This window comes from Zosterops lateralis (genome assembly GCF_965231275.1).
Source record: "Zosterops lateralis genome assembly, chromosome: 2".
Taxonomy (NCBI): Eukaryota; Metazoa; Chordata; class Aves; order Passeriformes; family Zosteropidae; genus Zosterops; species Zosterops lateralis.
Genome location: NC_139763.1, coordinates 92,393,054 through 92,416,049, shown reverse-complemented (window position 1 = coordinate 92,416,049; position 22,996 = coordinate 92,393,054). Strand labels below are relative to the sequence as shown.

General features: G+C 43.5%; 1 protein-coding gene across 9 annotated transcripts in view; it reads right to left on the bottom strand.

Annotated features, from left to right (window-relative positions):
- B4GALT4 (beta-1,4-galactosyltransferase 4) overlaps positions 1 to 22,787 on the bottom strand; it is a 141,996-nt gene extending 119,209 nt beyond the window's left edge. For 2 of the 9 annotated variants that reach the window (XR_014592736.1, XM_083885052.1), the window contains exons 1-5: positions 22,012 to 22,348; positions 20,940 to 21,009; positions 8,895 to 9,370; positions 7,095 to 7,327; positions 3,607 to 3,794 (exon numbers count right to left, since the gene is read on the bottom strand). Coding sequence is in view for 8 of the 9 variants with exons in the window: in XM_083885052.1 (XP_083741178.1) it covers positions 3,607 to 3,794; positions 7,095 to 7,327; positions 8,895 to 9,156 (683 nt within the window). In the remaining variant the exon portion in view is untranslated. Of the gene's footprint in view, positions 1 to 3,606; positions 3,795 to 7,094; positions 7,328 to 8,894; positions 9,371 to 14,916; positions 15,492 to 20,939; positions 21,010 to 21,970; positions 22,349 to 22,368; positions 22,630 to 22,656 lie in introns of those variants that run through there. The other 7 variants (XM_083885053.1, XM_083885059.1, XM_083885058.1 and 4 more) reach the window with 7 other exon arrangements.
- Between the last annotated feature and the right edge of the window lie 209 nt (positions 22,788 to 22,996).

Below are 22,996 nucleotides of genomic sequence, written 5' to 3'. Positions count from 1 at the left end.
TACTTGACCATCCTCACAGTAAAAAGACACATCCTCACTTTTTCATATGTTTAAGTGGAATTTCCTGTATTTCCGTTTGTGCCCATTATCTCTCAACTTTCACTGAGAAGGGTCAGGCTCCACAGTCTCTACTCCCTTCCATCAGGTATGTATGCACATTTCCAAGACCCCCTCTGCCTCCTTTCTGCTAAACAGTCCCAGCAGTCTCAACCTCCCTCATATGTCAGATGCTGCAATCCCTTAATCATCTTCTCAGGCTCTCCTCTGGACTTGCTCCAGTATGTCCCTGAAGTGGACACAGTCCTCCAGGTATCATCTCCATGGTGCTGAGCAGAAGGGAACAATCACCTCCCTCAACCTGCTGATAACTCCTCGCCAAGATGCCACTGGCCCTTTGTCACAAGGGCACGCTGCTGGCCCAAGTAAATTTCCTTGGGTAAATTCTTTACTGGAAAGCTGCTTTGCAGACAGTTGGCCTCCAGCAGCTACTGGTGCAGAGTTACTTCTCTCCAGGTTCAGGACACTGCATTTCCCTTGGTTCAACTTCTCTCTTGAGATTCCTGCTGGCCACATTCTCCAGCCTGACAAAGGCCCTGCTACATAAACCAACCCTGTGAGATTTCTGTCCTCTGAAAACCTGCTGAGGGTGCAATCTGCCACATCTTCCAGGTTACTGACGAAGACTAACTGGTACCAGCCCCAGTATCAAACTCTGGTGTAAATCACTAGTGACTGGCCTCCAGCTAGACTTTGCTCTACTGATCAGAACCCTTTGAGCCCAGCAGCTCTGGCAGTTTTAGTCCATCTCATTGTCCACTTACCAGTCTGTACTTTATTACTTTGTCAGTGGGGCCATTATGGGAGACAGTGCTGAAAGTCTTCCTAAAATAAACATTATCCACTACTATACCCTCATCCAAGCCAGTCAAATAAGAGGAGGCTATCAGGTTGGTCAGGCTTGACTTGTGAACAGATCTGTTCTTTCTCCTTTATCTCCTCCCCTGGAGGAGAGAAGCCACAAGGTAAAGGAAGTTCCATCAAGTTTCAATTACACATTACTACCTTGAGACTTCTGCTATGGATACTCCAGAGGAATGCAGTAAACAAATGGAATGGACAGCAAGGAGGCAGAGTCCTCCCCAGCCATGCTTTCAGGACAGGCACCAACAGCACCACATCCCGTTCCAGCAGCCTGACAGTTTGGGAACAATGTGACTTCCCATGTACACACCCCACTGCTTGCTTATTCACCCCATAATTCCCCTACACTGCACTGGGAAGAGTGAGGTCTGCAAGACGAGGGGCAGATTCTCCTCCCCTATTCAGCCCTAGAGAGGCCACATCTGGAGTGCTGTGTTCAGTTCTGGTCTCCACAGTTAGAAGAAAGACAAGGAACTGCTGGAGAGGGTCCAGCAGAGGCCACAAAGATGATGAGGGATCTGGAACATCTCCCTTTGTGAGAAGAGGCTTCGGGAGCTGGGCCTGTTAAGTCTAGAGAAGACTGAAGAGGGGATTTCATCAATGCAAATAAATATCTGCAAGGTGGGTGCCAAGGAGATGGTACCAGACCCCTGAATGGTTTCTACTGACAATGGCCATAAACTAAAACCCAGAAAGTTCCACCTCAGTATGAGGAAGAACTTCTTTCCATGGAGGGTGGCAGAGCATTGCAACAGGCTGCCTAGGGAGGCTGTGGACTCTTCCTCTCTGGAGACATTCCAAACCCACCTGGATGAGTTCCTGTGTCACCTGCTCTAAGTGATCCTGCCTTGGCAGAGAGGTTGGACTGGATGATTCCCGGGGGTCCCTTCCAACCCCATCCATCCTGTGATCCTGTAACCAGGACAGAGCTTCCCCCTCAACCCTCCTCAGGCAGCACAGAACTGGCAGGGCCCAGAGATAACTTGCTCCCAGCTGACATCACCTGCAAAACTGCACCTCTGTAACAACCCTGTTAAGCATCCCTTCCCTGAGGACAAGAGAACATCAGCTCCTTTGGAATTTTTAAAATTGGACTGAAGAATACATACAATAGGAAAGGTCAGGAGGAAAAGGTGTTGTGCTGGTCTCAAGGAAAAACCTTAATTAAAATAAAAGAGCTTTCCCAGCATTATCTTCAAAGCTTTAATATATAAGTCTTCTGACTAAAAGACTCCAAAACTGAGCAGTAGTTAATGTAGCTAAAGATAAGGCACTGGATCTCCAAAGGCACATGGCTGCTGAGATTACTGCACACTGCATCACAACAGAATAGAGCCCCCTGGAAGAAAAATACTTTCCCCCCACCCCATGCCAGGTAACTAATAAAACCCCAAAACCAAAAAACAGACAACAAACAAAAGACCACCTCCCTCAGAAACACCCCAAAAACAAACAAAAAAAAAAATCTCACAAAACACAAACCAACCCACATTTCTGCTCAGGACATTTTGCATTTTGTGTTAATACAGAACGTGGATGGGTTCAGTTTTCTCTACCTCATGTCTCAGTATGCTCACCTCAGCTGCAGCAAAACACTGAGGTCACTCAACTGGGATTTCAACCAGTGGTATCAGCTCAGTTCAAGAATCATTCTTGAGCTCAGAATGTGAATTCCTTCAGACATGCCTTGGAAGCAGAGCATTATTAACCCCACTTCATGGATGCATGAACACAGGCAGTGACACAGAAGAAGTATTAATTATCAATTCAAGTTGAATTATCAAATTCAAGCCACCAGCATTCCAGTGGAATACTCTGCAAGGCTCTGCAAGTGCTCCAAAAGCCTGTCACAAGCCTAGTACATATGTACTTGTTCCAGTTCTCACTAAATGACTGGAAAATGAATATTATTCTGTGTCAGTATTGGCACATCCCATCTCTTTCTCATATATTTAACAAAGGAAATGCAGAAGTAGAGCAGAGCTTTACTTCAAAGAACTTTGAGATCAGCTTTTGAAAAGCCCGCTTCTAATCAATACTTAAGTGATGTGACATGAACTGAAACTTGAAAGAAACAAGTTCAATGAAAACACTTTCAGTCATTAAATTCACCAAACTCAGGAGCGTTTTCTCACTGAGGTGGACTGAACCTGCCTTTTCACTTTAAACTATTTTATCACATAAGCACTTAGGGGACTCATTTAAAATCAGAATGATCTTGTGTTATACACTGTTAGGTGAAATATTAAAGGACCACTCCATCCTATCCCTTAGTGAATTCCCACACTTGAGCTCTCAATATCAGACATTACCTCTTCAACAGCAGAATTAAGTGGCAAGTTCTGTTATGGTAAGATCACACCCTCAAATCACAGGATCAGGAAACTGTAAACACGTATCTACCTTTGCCAGAAGGTCTCTGGCACATTGCTTTTCTCTTGAAACACCCCTTAGTTCAACTCCAGAAACCAGAACAATGACAATGACCATTTGTGCAGGTGAGCACAGGGCTGACTGCAGAGGTGTCTGTCCAGTTCTGTACTCCAGAGAGGTGCAGTGTTACCACCAGAGACCTGGTGTCAGGAGGAAGGGTACATACCAGCACACAGCTTCATCAGAAGAGGAACACTATCAGTAATATGGCATTTCCCTGCTGGTATTCTTTCCATATTCCTGGTTTCCTACCTGTATCCAGTATTGTTCCTGCCAACTACAAGGTGCTTTGGTTGTGTGTCACACATGTAAATGTTAAAGTCATTTTCTGGCACCAGATCCACATCATGGAAAATGAAACAGTCCCAGTTTGCTTCTTTTAGGGCTTCTAGGTATCCTACATTCAGCAGTTTGGCTCGATTAAATTTGGTGTTGCCAGCCTGTGGAAGAGAACGGAAAGAAACAACTCTGAAGGAAGTGCCACAGCTTTTGAACCAGAGCTGCTCCTGGGCATTTGTTCCCATTGCATGGTTTGCAACCACACCCATGGGGATTTTCCAGCACCTCCAGAGCAGTAACTGCACAGAGTGCCCCACAACACTGGGCACAGCATCAGAGTGGCCAATGGTTTCTCCAGCCTCTGCTCATCACAAACACACCCAGCCAGGGCCAGGAAAGGCTGTGCTTAGCTAGGCACCACAAGTGTGAGTGCTCCATGGCTTAACTGCCCTTCTGCCCCCAGTCCTGGAGTCACCATCAGACTCCACAACAGAAGAAGGATCAGTACAGTCTAAAAACTGGTGTTCCATACAGTGAGGCTCATGGAAGTTCTTTTTAAAAAAAGAAAAAACAAACCCCCATATTAATCCCATGCTAATTAGTCCTCAGATGTCAGAGCCCTTGCCATGAACGATTTATACCTGTCCCCTCAGCTTGGAGGGCAGCAATGCTGAAAGAGTTCCTGTATTTCCTCAACTCACACACAGATGGCAGAGTGGGAGTGAAAAGCAGGTTTCTTTATTTTTGCCTCCTCCCTATAACCTGATTTTGCTGTTGCAGGGGGCATGCTCCGAGCACAGAGCTTCACCTTTTTACCAGTCTTCATCATTTGCTTTTGCTATAAGTTACTTAGTATTCACTTTTCAATTTTTCACCTCTGAGGTACAAGTCTATCCACATACACCTGGCAGTTTTGTAAGCTTATCATGTCAACATTCAATTTGGAGCAAGATGTGTGCATATCTTGCTATTCTCATTTTTTTACCTGGCTGCACACTGTTCCAGTCTGCAGCAGACTTTATGCTCTTGAGGACAAAGTGAGGATTTGCTTCAAGTTCCCACTAGGGAACCAGAGAGCCAACACCTGCTCTCCCAGAAAAAGACAGGACAGTAGTTTTCCAGAGCAAGGAACCTGTGTACTTGAAAGAATAATTTAATAAAAAAAATGTTTTTAAGAGAAACTGCTTGGAATTCTAGCAAATTTTCTAGAAGGTGCCTGGACAGAAAGAGAGTCCATGGAAAATGAGAAAAGCTGGCCTCCCCAGGCTGTGAGCTGTACAGAAAAGCTGTTGTACACAAAGCATGTTTTATTGTTCTAAATGTAATGCTTGCTCTAAAGAAGGATTTGTTCACTAAAACAACCATCTGCTCTGGAATGAAGAAGATTTATGGGATTTATGACTCCATACCTGCAGTCTGAAAAATACAATACAGTGCCCATTCTGAGAAATTACAAGATGGATAATCAATTACATCCATCCTCTGGAGAGAAATTTTGCAGTTAAAAAATTAGACACAATTCACCCAAAAATCAGGATGTCAAATTTCTGAATGGGTTGTTGTTTTTTTTTTGGTGTGTTTTATTTCTCTTAAAATATCCCATATATAAAAGTACCCATGAGACAGTCTCCTTCTGAGGATGAAAACATAAGTTAGGGAGTGAACAGAACAAATCAGGTGTCTGGTAAGGTACACTCAGAGAACATCACTTGTATTGAATATCAAACCCAGCTTAGTTCAGGACAGCCTCTTCCATCTGCTGAAGTTCTGTTTTCCTCATCACTGCAAGCCACCACAGCAGCCAAATGCCAGCTGACACTGAAGGAAGGAAGGGCAGTTTACCATGTCAGACCACACACTGAACAAATAGCAAAATTTCCTCATCTTTCATCAAGGACAGAATTGTCTCCCTTTGTTTCTATGGAAGAATAACGTTCACCACAAGACAGACTTACGTTGGGGAAGAAATTATTCACCCTTTAGAGATTACAAACTCACATTGTTTAGAGCACAGCATTCATGTATGCACACATTTAGAGAAGCATAACTTCAGAGATGTTAAAAGCAGCCCATAAAGAAGAAATCTGGAGCAAGCCCTTCAGGGGCTCACAGGAAAAAAATACAAAAGACCCATTTAATCTACTTCCAAAGTAGACTGTGTATTTTAACAGTTAAATCCTGTTTGTCTTTCCTCAAAAGAGACTTAGAATAACCAATGACATCACAAATTGAGAGAGAAAATGGATGTGCCCCAGGAGAGTTTTGTTAGACCCACTTTCCAGCATTTGGGCATGCCTATGTACATGGAAAGCTTTGTGAAAGCTTCCAACCTTCCAAGCACAATCTCTGACAGAACAAGTTCAGACTTGACACTGCTGCGCTCATCAGACAAAACTTCCGTACTCTGTATTACTTTTTGCTAACATGACAAAGGTACATATTAATGCAGGAAAAAAGCACTCGCTTTTCTTCTCCAGAGGCCACATGATGACTCTAAACAATCAAAGAACAGTTCATTCCAAGTAAAAATATCACGCCATGACTTCTATTGCTCTTCTGCTGAGACACTCAGCTGAGCAGAAGTGTAAGAGTGGAACCTTTCACCTAGAAAGCACTGCCTCATATTGATTAATTGATTCTAGGCTCTTTAATCAGGAGGGAAGAGATATTGTATTAATTTATCACTTTTTCTTCTACTGCCTCAAATGACTTTTTGGAGCCAAAGCAGAACATATAAGTAAACAAGAGTAAAAAAAAGCTGACATAAGAGAAGATCAAGAAAAAGACAACATACTACAAAAGAGAAATACGTAATGCTTTTGGCACATGCAATTAGAACACAAGCACCTTGATGAAAGACAATGTGGCACAAGTCTGCTCAAATCTGAGCCACTGAAACAGCATTGTTAGAAAGAAGACAAATAAAGAAATTAATAAATCTTTCAGGAACCAAGCGCTCTTACATGACAATTAGTTCCCACAGCACTTGCTGGGTAAATGAAGCAGCAGCTGTCGTGTTAAGTTTGAGGACGCAAAAGTAAAACCCCATAACACACACGACTTACTAAACACAAGAGCCTGATGGGAGAGAAGGGCTAGAGATAAACTGGGGCTTCTATCCAAACATGAAGACAGAACAGGCCAGCCTAGTTACATGTGTGGATACTGCAAGAGAAGTGAGTTGCATTAGCAGTGCAGAAGATGCCTCCCTTGCATGCTAACTCAGAAACACCAGGTTACTTAGACTGAGAAATGTACACCAGTTAAAGACACTGCCAATACTCCCCAGCCCTGAGTGCCACCAGCAGTGGCTGCAGGCACTGTTGCATCCCTCAGCCAGCAGAATTGTTGGAAGCAGACTTGGAGGACTGATGTCAGACACAGAGGCAGCAGAAGGCTCTCCTCAGGCAGCAGGGCACAGCCATCACCCTCACCCAAAGAGCTCAGCACAGCTGCCTCACCTGGTGAATGACATAGATGCCATAATCCAGCTGCTGCCTCTGCAGGAAGGGGTGGAGGTGCTGCAGGAGGTAGAGCAGGTGCCTCTCGCGGTTGCGGTGCGGGATAAGGATGGCCACGTGCTGCAGGGCCGAGCACTCCGCAGGGTGGTACCGGCCCTTGGCTACCTGAGGGTTCTCCTTCTGCACTTCCTCCAGTGTAACAGATGGTTTGAAGGAGAGCTTGCTGGCACCTCCTGTAAGAGAAGCACAAGAACCTTTCCTGAGTCCTTTCAGGTTGTGGCTGGTCCAGTCACTTAATAAGGCACTATGTAACCAGTGTAAGAAACCCAGGTTCCAGCCCCAACTGGCTTCCCTGCCCTTCCAGGAGAAAAGCAGTACTACAAGGGTTTTATGCAGGCAATGGAAGGAGAGGGTGTCAAGCATGTAGTTGCTTAAACTGACTATGAAGTAGTGGCAATAAAATAAAAATATGTTTTAAAAACCCAAGAGAAGTTCTAAGCTACTGCAGAAGGATTGGCCAGAAATGGCTGCCAGGGCAAAGGACAGGAGAAGAAAGTGGAAAGAGACATAGGACTGTGGCTGTAAGAAGTCATCGGCACCTAAAGCACAAAAAAAAGCACAACAGCCTCAAGGCTATAAATTAGTAAGATAAAACATACCACGGCTTTCTGTAGCCAAATGCATTTTCTGTAGCCAAATGAATTTTCATCCTTTTTCTTGCAGTGAGCTATCATCCCAGCTCTTCTGGACTCAGCAAGCCCATGAAAAAGTACAATACAGGAAACTGTGATGGCTACAGCCATTACTGCATTTACTTAATCAAATGTGTCTTGGGGTCAGGGTGAGGGTGGGCAGGGAGACAGAAGCTTTTTGGACTAGGGAAGAAGGAAGAATGCAGCTTCCCAAACAAATCCCTAATTAGGTTCACAACAAGAAGGAGAAAGAAGATAATGACATGATACTGTCAGGAGCCTGGTGCTGCTAGCAGTACCAAGCCAAGGAAAAAGTTAAATAGCAAAAATCCCCAAACCAAGAAAACAGTCACCCATTTGAACCTTCATCATAATTAGTGCTAAACTCCAACAGAGTTGTGAAGTCCCTCAACTGTCAATGCAGAGACAGCTAAGTATATTTAATAATGAAAAGGCAAAAAACTGAGGAAAGATGAAAACACTTGTGGTTAAGACAAAAATAATTTAATTTTTTAAAAAAGCAAAAGATGCACGTGTAATCAAGAGAAAAATTCCTTCATTAATCCCCACTGGCAGGCAGGTATCTGGCCATGTCTAGGGAAGCAGGGCTTCAGCACATCCAGCAGTTGTTGGGAGGACAAATTCTGCCACCATGAACATCCCTCCTTCCTCCTTTGCCTGAGCTTTTACTGCTGAGCATGATGAATGGCACAAGGTATGGAATATCACTGCAGTCAGCTGGGATCAGCAGTCCAAGCTGTGTCCACTCCCAGCCTCCTGCCCACCACCCCACTGGATTTTAGGGAGCCAGGACAGACAGAGACAAAGCCTCATCAGAGTGCAAACAGTGTTCAGAGTGGCCAGGTCACTGGTGTGCTACCAAAGCTGTTTTATCAACAAATGCAGAGCGCAGCACCAGCTGCTCTCCCAGCCAGACCCAGCACAGGGTGCCACAAGACACTCCCTCACCCAGGAGTGCTTCCTGCAGCTGGTTGTATTGGTTTCACAGGAAAGGTATCCAACTGGAACATGGCTAGGGAGAAAGCCAAGTCAGCAGCACTCCAGCAGATTAACTTGTCTTAGAGGAGGGGAAAACACCATCACTTACGCAGGTACGGAGACAGAGTTGGGCACGGAACCTGAAATGACTTTGCCATGGGAACCTCTGCAGTGGATTCAATCTTCTCTTCCTTTTGACTGTGCTCCAGGCTAGTTACCTTCCTGAAAAACTCCACCACGCTCTTAGCTTTAGGAATTTCTTGTCTGGTGTCCACTAAGTAACTGAATGTGGTCCATAGCACCATCACAAATAAAGTGACAAGCACCAACACTTTGAACTTATAGAAGAGGTTAAAAACACTCAAGCCCATGGCTTTCCCTGATCCACAAACAGCTTCCTTTGCTCTGATAGCAAGGCAGGTCACTGCATATCCAGTGGGGATGAAACCACAGTTCCCAAGAAGAACGTCACAGTAGGGAAGTGAGGCTGGAGGGCAGGGAGGGCTGCCACACTTCCTGCAGTTTTGAAATTCATGGAGCCATAGTATTGCTTGCTCTCCAAATGTCACAAAGTATGACTTTAACCTGGACCACAAAAAAAGAAAGGAGAGAATTAGTTTCTACCACCTCCACAGCCACACCTTCAAAGATTTCATGAAAATAAGTCATGACAATACACAAAAGGAACAGCAAGTATGAACAACTGGTCAGAAACAAACACACAGAGCTTTGGTCTTAGTTCAACCACAAACCAGCTGCATTATTTTATGCAAATCACTTTCCTGTTTTGTTGTTCTCTCTCAATCTTTCTTTTTTTTCAGATCAGAAAGTGCAACCACTAGCCCATGTTACATCTGTGGACAGTGCCTGGAAATACACAGGTTTTACTACTTCTGTTCCCACCAAAATTAGCAACAGCTGCAAAGCAAGAGATTCTGCTGGCTATGAGTAAAGCCCATCCAAAATGAAAACCACATGAATCTCTACAGAAATGAACTGGTTTCTTCTGAAAGACAGTATTATTGATGCTACGTTGCTCTGCATTGTTGTGAAACCCACAACACCTGACTGCTATCAGAAATCATTATTCTTTATCTGCTGCCTGTCAGTACCACCTTTTGGGTCTTTGTCCAGTATTCCCCCTCTCACATGCAGCTGAAGGAGGAAAATCTTCCTGCTTCAGAGGAAGGTTCCATTTTTCAGGTGTTGAGTCGGTGAGGAGCCAATCCTTTATTCCACTTCTTGCCCTCTTTCAAGGGCTCCATTTTCATACAGCCTTTCACTGCCATCACACTATAGTTACCACTCTACTTCTTTTGGCTGTTATTATCATCTCATAGCAGAGAAAGAGTGAAATTTTAATAAAAGAGAGCTCTGATATAGAAAACACACAAGAAAAGTGCCACCTCAGAGAACAACAAGGACTGAGGCTAAGTGAAGCAAAGGCAGTGATTAAAGACAATGCACATGAAACAGGCTAGATCAAAGAGAAGAAACACAAAAACATGAAAAGGTTATTTTATGCCAGCCTCTAAAGTACATGAGACCCTGGAGAGATATCACAGGCACAAGGAGTACAGTAACTTCATATTTCTACCAGCTTAGCCCTGGTGTCTTCTGGAGAATTTTGTGGATCCATGGGAACGTGTATGGGAGCCTGACCCAGGACTAACGAGATGAACTCCCAAGCTTTTAGGGTTCACTGGGAATTAGCTGCTGTCCCTCCTGGCAGGTACTTCATGGAAGAGCCAACCTGGTCTCCTCATTCACATGCAACACACAGCAATGCTCTAAGGAAGTAAAGGGACTCAAATAAAAGAGAAAGTGTCCACCCTCCCCCATCAGTTTACACCCTGCAATAGCTGCACACAGAAAATCAGTGATAAGCCCTATGAATCATCTTAGAGCAGTGTGGACCCCATGGGTAATAATTACCCTATAATTATTAAATACTTTAAAATTAGCTTATCTAAACTCTATCTACAAGTTTCTATGGAATAATCTAAATTGCTGCCCTTCATGGCCTCTCAGGTACTATGCAGTATTTATCAGGTGAAGCACTTCCCCCAAAGGGTGCAATTTTCTCCAAAACAAACCAAAGGTCACACTGCACAAAGGGCAGGCACAAGGAGGGAATTTCGTTCTCCATCACCCAATCCAAGTGCACCCCAGATTAACCTGGGCTGAAAAGGACAACAGAAAAGATAAGATGCTGAACTTAGCATGCAGTGAATGGCTATCAAAAGGTGTTTATTATATTCTCACTTTCCAAGAAATGGACTACCATCTTTAAAGAGTTAAAACAGTTGCTCACCACAGGTACTCAGATTAGTGCAAATGGGCTGTGCCCCATAGGAAATTCTTTTGTCCACAAATAAAGTAAAAAATTAACTATCCATGGGAAAAGACATAAAGTAGCACCAGGAGGCAGTCAGCAGCATTAGCCAGAAGAAGCAGCTTCTGAAATATTTTGTTGTTTTTGTTAAAATAGCAGGAAGAGCAGGCAGGTATAAAATTGCTAAGGTACTTGGATGTTAAAATTATGGACATAAACTATGAACTTAGTGCACAAACCTTATTTCTACTCTCCTCCACTCCTATTCCAAATCTCACACATATTAAGTTCCCTTGTCAGCTTTGCAAGATTCTATAAGCAGTTGCTACTAAAAGTTCACATTACTTGTCTCTGACAAATATTCACACTATACCACAGTCAGTGTGAATAATTTCCCATAATAACTAAACCCACATCTCCACTGGCTTCTGTGGCAGCGACAGAATGCTGCTCCTGCTTAAAATACACCTGAGCCCTTCAACAGGGCAGCAAAAATATGCACACATGATCACAACCATTAGTCACCTTCAGCTCATCACAACACTCATGCAGAAGGGCAATAATTCATGTTTCAGAAACCTGCAGTTTGATTTTTTTGGTGTTATCTACAGAGAATACAGCAAGTATTTCAAAATGCAGACACACAAAGGTATTTTGGTATTTTAAATGGAAAAACAAAGATGCATCAATTTAGCCACCAATTTACATTACATTATTACTTCAGAGGTTAAAAGGTTGTTTGCCTGGCTTTTTATCCCCCTGAAACATGAGAATGGCATGTGCACAGAAAGGCAAATCTGATTTTATCAACAAAAGAGGAAGAACTGTACCCTTGTGAATGAAAATCACAGTGAAGACCTGTCACTTTTATGACTCCTGCCAAAGACTGAGAACTTGGGAACTTAAGAGGACAATAATTGAGAATAAAAGGACAAGCAAGAAGTTAAGCCTCAATAAGAACCTGCCTGTCAGGAAAAAAAAAAAAAAGAAACAAACAAAACCACCACGCTGGCCATTGCCCCTCTGGAGGGTGTTGTGTTACCATTTCACACTAAGGACTCTTCAGTCAAAAAAGTCATCTTTCACCAGCAAGCCTAAAGTACCTTGGTAGCTAAGTCAGGCAGCTAACTAAGTCAAGAAGACCAGATCTTGGACCTTGTTTAAGAAAAAAAAAAAAAAAAAAAAAAAAAAGTTAGGCTCAGGGCCTGCTGCTACACTTGGGAGAAGTAGTATAAAAGCCAGAGTTATAATAAATGACATAAAATTATTAAGGGAATAGTCTTAATCAAATACTGACTGGAGCAGTCATGCAAAATCTACTCCAGCCTTACTAATTGTCTTGACAATAACAACTGAGGCAGGAGACACATTCAGTAGCTGAGTCCTTTCCACATCCTGAACAACCAAGTCCCCATCCCACTGATCAATTTCCCACCTTCTTTTTGTTCCATATGTAGTTAATGAAGCACATCTTTTCATCTTTGATATCCCTGGCTTATGGCTGATATATTGGTTGGAGGTGGTGGTGAAAAAGGCACCTAGTCAGACATTATACCATGTGCAAACAATAATTCAATACTAAACAAATCTTGCTATAAACAATAGTATCTCGGAAGCTGGAAACATGGTTCTTTTTCCTTCTGTACTTTGTAATTCAGGGTGACCAACCCTCAAACATGGGTGGCAGAACACTTGTGGTGCAACTCAATGCTTCTCATAGCTCTGAAACCTGACTCTAGTTATATGGGACCTTCATAAAATCAACCAAAGAAACTTTCATAGTTTCACATCAGAAACAAAGTGCAACTTTCTTGTGAAAAAAATTCTCATTGAAGCATAACCAAACAGAGTTTAGAAAGTTACAGCTGGCTAGGAGGGTAGGGCCCTTCAGACCACAAGCTCAAAACCACCACAGTACTCATTTCAAAATGCATAATTAAAAAAATAAAATAAACAGAACAAAGCCACAGTTATGCAAATATGGCATCACTCAGAATTCTAAAATTGATGGGAAAGGTGTCCATCTACATGTAGACATACTCGTATCTAGACAGATGCTGTAACACAATTCTGAACAGCTCCCTGATCACGTTGAGGCACACAAATAGTCCATGTTCTGCCTTCCCCAATATCACATCTCTACCAACAACTGTCCTTGTGCTCTGCAGCTTGTCTGACAACTCAAGGTCTGTAGCCTGCTGTGTGTTTTGAATCCCATGCCAAACCCGGCTTCCTTGTTGGAAGGTTCCTGGCACTGCTCATAACAGATTTATCCATCCAGGACACAGAGCTCCTGACTCCTCCAGGAAGAGGGGCATTCAGTTCTCACCCTTGAGCCTGATGCCACAAACATGAAGCCCTAACTTGCCCTTTTCCATCCAGGCAGTCCACAATAGTAAGCAAAGCTCTAGCATGGACAAGACTTGTGAAGCAAACCAGGAATATCAGAACCCTGTCCATACTCATCCAGGGCTTTCCCAGCAGAAACACACATGCATTGGAGTCTGACACATGGTGCAAGCACAGAACAAGCAAGTAACGCACGTACAAGCTGGCTCCTCACGTGAGGGCTGCAGGGTCAGCCTGTGCATTTGCCTCCTGATGGAAGCCAGTAGCACTACCAAGCTCAGAAATGCCCTGGAATACTGGACCAAGGGCTGTACTTTTTCATCAAAGCAGAATTGCTACATAAAGTCAGTATCAGCCAGAAGACTGACAACTGGTAGCCCTGGTCTAGGTACTAATAAAGTAACCTTATGAACAAAATCTGGTAAGTAACTGGAGTTGATAAAAACTCAATGTTCCAAACAGTGACTTTTTTCCCTGATACATTTTTAGATAAAAACTGTCATTATGATAATTATGCTGAAGCCTAGATTCATGTGATTATTTATCAAAAAGAAGTTATGCTTAACAGTATAAATAATCAGTAAGAACATGGTGCCCAAATTTTACTTTTCATATGTTCACATTTAAAACAATTCACCCTGTAGGGAACATCTGCAGGACAGCTCCAGAAAGATTTTTTCATCTGATGAAAGGAAAATTAAGTTTTAATTTACACAAACCAACTTTCTGAATACCTGTTTCACATGGTCTAGTAAGGACAGATCTCCCACACAGGATTTTCTAGAAGCCCCTACAAGCTCCTCAATCTCACACACAAATTCCAAAGGCAGCAGAACAGGTTCAGCAGCAACAAGCATTCGCTTAAACCTAACTCTAAAAACTGTAATAAGTTCAGGCAGGAAATGAAGCATGGAAGAGTTCCGTGGGACTGCATTTAATCAGCTCTGTACTAAGCAGACAATTATTTATTATTTTATCTAGGCCAAAATCAAAAGCAGCAATGGGTTAGGCTCCGGGTACATCAGAAAGTATAGCAGTCTTCTTCATGAAATCCACCAAGAAGGAATTAAAATTTCTGACAACCGGCAAGGTAGAAAGATCACTATACAGCATCAGCTTTTCTATGCAGGACAGTTCAAGTCTTCAAGTTTTACTAGAGCCTGTACCTGCTCCTTTCACGGGCACTTCCTTCTTTTCAACAGATTAGTTTCTCAGTAGAGCGTTAAGCCAATAGCTTTTAACACCTCTTTTATGCAACACTTTCATAATCCTATTACCTCTTCCTATTTAAAATCCACCAACCGAACTGTGAAATGGTGCCATTAAAAAAAAAAAAAATCCTCAAACAAACTCCCTTTCCAGTTCTCAGAATTTCAAGCTAAATGAAGAAAGCACATTAAACCACTCACTGCTGCTGCCACATCCCTCCTTCCTGCTGAACACTTACTCCAAGAACTATGGAGAGCACTTCACAAGCAGCAGACACTTTTCATCCAGGAAACCCCACACCATAAAGAGACCTTTGTTACCTCTCACAGGCTTCAGGAAAGAATAGCAGCTCAATATCACAGGATGGGGAAAGAAATTATTAACGAGAAATAATAATAATAAAAAAAAAAAAAAAAAAAAAAAAAAAAAAAAAAAAAAAGAGCCAGCACATCCCACTTTTCCTCAGACCGAAGAGGCTTCACGGTGCTGCTTAACATTTAACATGCCCCTCCCTCAGCTCATGAACCAGCCCAGGATGGCAGCCAGCCTCCCTCCTCTCTTCCTAGCACAGCAAAAGGCTCAAGCCTTTTCTCCTAAAAGCAAATCACAGTCTATCAGTGCCCTTTTGGCATCTTCACCATTTGGAGATTTTAAACATTAGAGATTTCATTCTTCTTACACACATCAAGCTGCCCACCCTCTTGTCCATATCTGTGGAGAAGTCCCAGTGCTCTCACTACACTGCTCTCAGTTATCACCATGTAGACATACCCATTGATGACAGTCCCACCACAGACCAAAGCATCTACTTTATGCAAACAGCCTGGCTCACCGACCCTTTCCATGAAAAGCAACTTCCTATTACTAGGTTGCCCCTCACTGGTACTTTTTCTACCATCTGACCTGTAAAACTCCTCTAGCAACCCCACAGCATCAGCTGGATGGAAACAGAGGTGTCACTTTGTCATCCCACCTATCTGGGGCTCCCTCAGACTACCAGGAATGCCACACTCCAAAAACCTGAGCAGACACAGGGTTTCGGATTGCAGTCAAGGATGGAAGAAAAAGTACAGGTACAGCCCCATGACAAGTGTTAAATCTCTTGTAACTCAAACCTGTTTGAACTCTTTGTGCAATACATGCACCTCCTCTGTGCCACAAAGGTCTTATCTATTTTCAGGACTGTGCAAGAATTTTGGGGGAAAGCTTCCTCATTTCAGACACTCATTAGTGCAGAAAGAACCTTTAGCACTGCCACATGTTTCTACTGGTCAGTCACAAAGCCAGACCAGTCTGGGTGTCAATTGTCACCATCTCATTTTTCTGTCTGGTCCAGTCCCCAAACTATAATTTCTCTGCAGCAGCACAAGCTCTCATGAAAACATGGAGCTAGCTGGATTAGGAAGCAAGCAGAATTTCTAGCAATCTTCTGTAATCCTTTGTCTACGCTTCCCACTGAAAAATGTCAGAAAACCTGATATGACAATCAGCAGAAAAACAGTAGTTCAGCTTTCAGTCGACTTGGAACAGTTATTTTAGGAGAATGATAACAGATATTTCCAGGCAACAACTGGTAACATTCTACAAACTGCCTGGAAGCAGGCAATTTGAAAGAGGAAACATATGAGTTAAAAAGAAGCAGACCAAGGTGCACCTGTGGGGCGTGATTAGAGAAACAGCCAATGCCACCTAAACTATTCCAGTTATGTCGAGAAAACAAAGAGATACACGGATGTGCTGCCTCCACACTTTATTACTTGATAACTGCTTGATACTCAATATAAAGGAACAAAGGTACTGGCAGCTCCAACTCCCTGAATTACAAACTTTAAAAAAAGATAAAAATACACGTAATACACCAGGAAATAACTGCTGTGGTTTAAACCCAACTAGCAACTCAACACCACACAGCCACTCCCTCAATTCCCCAACAACAGTGGGATGGGGGAGAGAGAATCAGAAAAGTGAGAAAACCCACAGGCTGAGATGAAAACAGCTTAATAGGGCAGATAAGGAAGAAAATAATAATCAGAATAACAGTGACAATAATGATAATTAGAATATACAATGGACATGATGCAGTTGCTCACCAATCCCCAGCCAGACCCTGAGCAGCTGCCCCTGGCCAGCCTAGCCCTGATGCACTGAGCATGATCCCTCTGGCATGGAATATTCCTTTGGCCATTTTGGGACAGCTGTTCTGTCTGTGGCCCCTGACAAACCCTTGTGGCACTCCAGCATTTTCATTGGCAGAACATGGGAAACTGAGAATTCTGTGACTTGGGGTAAACACTACTCAGCAACAACCAAAACATGGGTGTGTTATCAATCTTATTCTCATACTAAATAAAAAACACACCACTGTATCAGCTACTAGGTAGAAAATTAACCCTATCCCTGCTGAAACCAGGGCAACAGCCTGGATGTTTTAGCTTACACAACTTACTGTCTCCAGGAGTGTGGGCATCACAGAAGCAGCAATTGAAACTATGTAAATGAGGAAAGGCTTGGCAGATAAACACAATAAATTCATTTAATAAAAAGAGAACATCACAGCAGAAAAGCACTGAAAAAGAACTTTCCACACATTTTTACCTCTGACATGTAGGGCAGAGAAGAAAATCAGAGTGTCTCATTATCTTGCATATCCCTAACAGGGACACCATTGTTCTCCCACTCAACGTTCCCCTGAACAAGGAGTGCTATTCCTGTGTTCCAGCCTGCTCTGGTTTATGATCAATAAGCTGAACAAATGTCTCCACAGGGAATGCATTAGACCAATGCAGCAGTCCCTGAGCACTGGTATGTGTGAAGTCCATTGTCCTTTGAACGTGTGTTCCTGATTTTCTGGCTGCTGCACTCTAACACTCCTGAACAAAAGAGGAGAGTAAAGACTCAGAGGTCACTTACCAACCAACAAGGTAGACTCAGCTTGGGGAAAATTAATTTGTTGTCAATTAAAAATTCAGTAGGATGGCGAGAGACCAAAAGTACACTTCACCTCCACTTCTTTATTCCCAGGCTCAACTTCACTCATTCATCCTCACCTTATCCACAACAGTGCAGGGGAACAAGAAATGCAGGTCACAGAATTATAGAATCATCTAGGTTAGAAAAAACCTCTAGGATCATCAAGTCCTACTGTTAACCCAGCATTGCCAAGCCCACCACTAAACCATGTCCCTAAGCATCACACCTACAACTCTTGGGAATACTTCCAGGAACAGTGACTCAACCACTTCAAAAGGCAGCCTGCTCCAGAGCCTGACAATCCTTTCCATAAAGAAGTGTTTCCCTATATCCAATCTAAACCTCCCCTGGTGCAACTTGAGGCTATTTCCTCTTGTCCTGTGCTTGCTACTTGGGAGAAGAGACCAACCCTTTCAGGGAGTTGTAAAGAGAGGTAAGGTCTCTCCTGAGTCTTCTTTTCTCCAGGCTAAACAACCCAAATTCCCTCAGCTGCTCTTCATAGGACTCTTGCTCCAGATTCTTCACCAGCTCTGCTGCCCTTGTCTGGACTTGTTTCAGCACCTCAATGTCCTTCTTGTAGTGAGGGGCCCAGAAATGGACCCAGGATTCAAGGTGTGGCCTCACCAGTGCCAAATACAGGGGGCACTGTGTTTAATCACTACCCCATTCCTGCTGGGCACACTAATGCTGATCCAGGCCAGGATGCCACAGGCTGCAGCTTCTTTCAAGGCATCTCCTCCTGCTACAACATAAACCTGACCCTTGTACACTCAGGTGAGATTCTCCCCCGCCACAGCAAACGAGCTACTCCAATCCTGCAGTACAGTTTTCACTTTCCTGAAGCCCAGTGAACTCTGATGCCATGTCAGGAAATGCAATCCAGCGTCTCCAGGCCAAGAAACACATTAATGAATGGCCCCTCTTGTTACACAACTCCAGCTGAGGCTCTGACCTCACTGTAAGACACGGCACTGTCAGCCTGAGCCCAGCCACAGCAAACAGGCCCAGCACAGCCCGGCGCTCCCTGCCCCTCACCACGGAAACATTTGTTAAGAATATGGCATTTTTTAATAACACCTTCCCAGATGAGATGAGTGGAATATCCTGAAAAAAAACACATGATAAAACAGATTTCTGTGAACACAGGAACCTCATATGTAATGGAATGCTCAGGTCACAACTCAACCTATCTTTTTCTGGCAGCTGCTGCCTTGCTGGAGCGGCATCAGTCAGTAAGGATGACAGATGTCAAAGGCCTTGACACTTCACAAAAATATTTCAGCACTTTCCTGGTCAAATTCCTCACTCAGCTCTCTCCTGACCAATAAAATAAAATCTTAGAAAACCACATAATTACAATATTGCGTATTCTTATTTTGGCTTCACAATACTTTTTTTTAATTGAAAGTGTCTATCTAAAGCAATACAGAAGTAGTGTAGACCTGTGGCTACTTAATACATTTCTAATTTACAAGTATCTATGAACAAAGTTCTTAAAAAAAAAAAAAAGAAACTTAATAGAGTTCATTATGTTTTATGAAAGCATAACTGAGAACAGAATCCCATTATTTGTTTCTCATGAAGGTGCTTCAGCATGAGAACTGCACCAAAGACATTCCAGCTAAAGCTTCCTTAGGCATGAATAGATTTATTTTTTTATTATTTTTGCGGTCTTAATCCCAGTAAGGATTACAAATTCTCAGGGCCTACTGCAAAGAGAGCCATCAAAAAGCTTTACAGATGGCATGACTTTGTTAAGCTATTAAATGTACATGATTTTTTCCATGTTAAAACACAATTTACGCCTAGGCTAGTTTTCACCCAGTCTGTAGATGAATTTTTATGTAATAGAAAAGTTTCAAACATACAATTTAAGAGCTCTAACTCAAACCCTTTGGAAGTGATATGGCCTAAAACAACATTTTAGAGCTCAACAACATTGCAATAAGAAATTTTAATCAAATGCTTGCAGAAGTAATTTGAAAAATACACTCCTGAGAGTCAGGATACTATTAAACCTTTTGGACAAGCAGCTGAGTAGAACTTCAGGCAGAGGGAGACAGCTTATCACTCTTACACTCAGTTACTCATTTCCTTCCCCCCTTTAACCAGATCCTGCTTGGGAATCTGGAGAATTAAGGGAGATGTGATTGAGCTCCTCCTCTCCTACCCTCTCAGGACTGAAGAGCTCCTGTCTCTCCAACCCTCCTGACCCAACCAGCAGAGGGGCTCTCTCTCTCCCCAGGAAGAAGAGAGAGGGTTGAGAAGGATGATACTTAACTCAGAAGCAGAGACGATACTTAACTCAGAGCAGTGGCTTCTGAGCCACTTTCAGGGGAAAGTGGCTCCTTTCCAACCCTTAACTTCCCATTACTGTGCAGGTCTTACCCCTTCCCATCTCACTGATAAATAAAATTAGATGCAAGAGTTCAGAAATCAACTAGAGGACTGAAGACTGAGGGGAAGCACAGGGTTACTGCTGATGATGCCCCACCAACATCAGATCCAAATACATTGCTATTCCTTGTAACTGCACACATTTACAATCATCACTCGATCCATTTAAAAGGATTATCTGAATTATAATGCATGAAAACTTCAACCCACAACTCACTGCCTAACCAGTATTTACCCAGCTGCTGCTCTCAAGACACCAAGATGATCCAATTGTAGCTGTAAGGCATGTCACTTGTAGGCATGCCAAAGCACTTCAAACAAAAGACAAAATACTAATAAAACACCCTACATATGTTGAAAAACAAAAAGAAAAAAAAAAAGTGAAGGAAGCTCTCTCCCATAATTTTACAATATTTTCAAGGTCCCATTTATATGCAGGGCAAAACCTCCAGTCTCTGAAGCAAAAACCCCTCAGCTATCCCAGCTGCAGACCGGCTGGGTGATTTTTGAACTATGCATTTGCAAAAAAAAAAAAAAAACAATAGGTTTTAAACCAAATTCTTGTGTCATTCGACCAGGCTACAGAATCTCCAGGCACACCTCCTTCAAATTAACAAAAGCCAAGTTCACCAAATTCATACAGGTAACTTAAGATCCTGTAACAGAAAGCCAGCAATCAAGTACCTCTCAATTTCTATTTTTCTCCTACATATTATTTAGAAGAGAAGGACGTGCAAACTCAACCCAAAGAGAAAAACAAAAACCCCAAGCTTTCCAAAGTTGAAGCAGCAAATGTCTTACTTCTAACTGAAACATATTTGTGAAAACGAAACAAAGCTTTTACAAAAATGACAAGGAAATACCCAGATGAATCAAAGCCAAGATCAATCATACCTAAAGGAAGTGCTTATGAAGAAAACTCAGTCACAGTAACATTATCCCGGATGAAAGGTGATACTTCACACTGTTAAAGAAAGGTTCATGAAACATTATCCAAGCTGAACAGTGAGAGAGAATAATACAAAACCCCGAAGCTGTGCTTGTAGGTACTCTAAATTTAATCAGTGTTTGTAATTAACAACAGAAGACCTACACAATCATCACTGAGTTGGCAAAGAAAAAAAAAAATACTTAGAGAAAAAGTATCTCACATAGCTACCAACTTTACTGACAAAAAGAGTAAATATTTAAATTGAAGACTGTGAACTGATCCCAAAGTTTATTTCTTCGGGTTCTTTTAATAGTAGCTATCTCAAAGACATCAAACTTTCACCTTCCCTTAGAGAGGTCTAAACCTCTCTGTTGAAAACTGTCTTGTAAACTGCCTCAGCTCTCCCTTGGGAACTTCCACAGCTCTTAAATGAAGGGGTAGAAAAAATGTTAAATCCACAAGAGATATTCACTGTTAACTCTTTGAGACAAGCAAGCATTAGTAAGAAACTTAATATACATATTCTCCTTTTTGACTATTACTATCAAAATGCCGTGAAAATCTTAAATTCTGCAAGGTTTCAAATTTTATCAGAGCTCTACTTTGAAAGCATTTATATCATGATTCAGGAATAAAACCCTGAATACTCGTGCTAATAGCCCCACTTCTGCTTCCCCTCAACAATCTGCAAACACGTTTCACAGAATCACAGAACTGGCTGGTTGGAAAAGACCTTTGAGATCATCAAGTCCAACCTATGACCAAACACAACCTCATCAACTAAAACATGGCACTAAGTGCCACATCCAGTCTGTTTTTAAAAACTTCCAAGGACAACGACTCCATCACCTTCCCGGCAGCCCATTCCAACACCCAATCACTCTTTCTGTGGAGGTTTTTTTTATAATGTCTAGCCCAAACTCTCCTGGCACAGCTTGAGACTGTGTCCTCTTGTGCTGTCACTGCTTTCCTGAGAGAAGAGTCCGACCCCCACCTGGCTACGAGCTCCTTTCAGGTAGTTATTTCCATCATCACCTGGAGTATTTTCCTCAAATGACAGTCTCCGTGAACTTGTGCGAGTCTCCTTTCCAGCCTACTGATCACTGTCCTGGCTCTTCCAAATTAACACCTGGAGCAATAAATGAAATCATTTATGTCCTGTCAGTAAGAAAAATGTTTAGTGAGGAGCACCACTTGCCTGTGCTCCGCTTTCCACGTGTGAAATGGAGAAAATAACACCCGGTACTTTAACACACCACCATTTACCTTAACACACCACCACCCAAAGCCGTATTTAAAATGCGAAACCCAATGCATTGCAGTCCTCATTTCAATCCCAGAGCCCAAGTACAGTGAGTACTCCCACCGAGGGCGTAATTTTAAGATCTGTACCTGTTCCCAATTATTTCAGTAAAGCCGCACTAGGGTGAACACCATGTCCCGGCACTGACTTGCCCAACCGCGGCCTCAAGCCCTGCCTGTGATATCCATGAGGGGCTCCGGCACGCACCGGGACTCACTCACTCCCTGCAAGTCCCGACCTGCAGGGACGACTCAGTTTTGGGCACGCACCGCCTGTCCCAACTCGGATGAGGTGCAATGAAACCCTCTCCGCTGTTTCACTAACGACCCCGAACCGACACACCGGCCGGCCTCCGCCGCTCCTTCCCACACCCACACCCGCCCCCGCTCAGCTCCTCACCGCACGGAGCTCCTACTTACGAGGCCCGCGCCTCCCGCTGCTCCCGGGGCCGCAGGGGTGCGGGGGCGCTCCTGGAGCCGCAGGGAGAGAGGGAGAGGGACGCGCTCCCGGTGCCGACACGGCCCCGCTCCCGCCGCGCCCCCGGCCCGCCGCCCACCCGCCCGCTCAGCTCGCCCCGCGCAGGCGCCCTGGCGCCGCCCCTCCCGCTCCCCTCAGCGCCCCTCCCGCCGGGCCGCGGCCGGGCCGTCCCGGGAATAGCGGGCAATCCCGGGAATAGCGGGCAATCCCGGGAATAGCGGGCCTCCCCCGCTTTGTTTG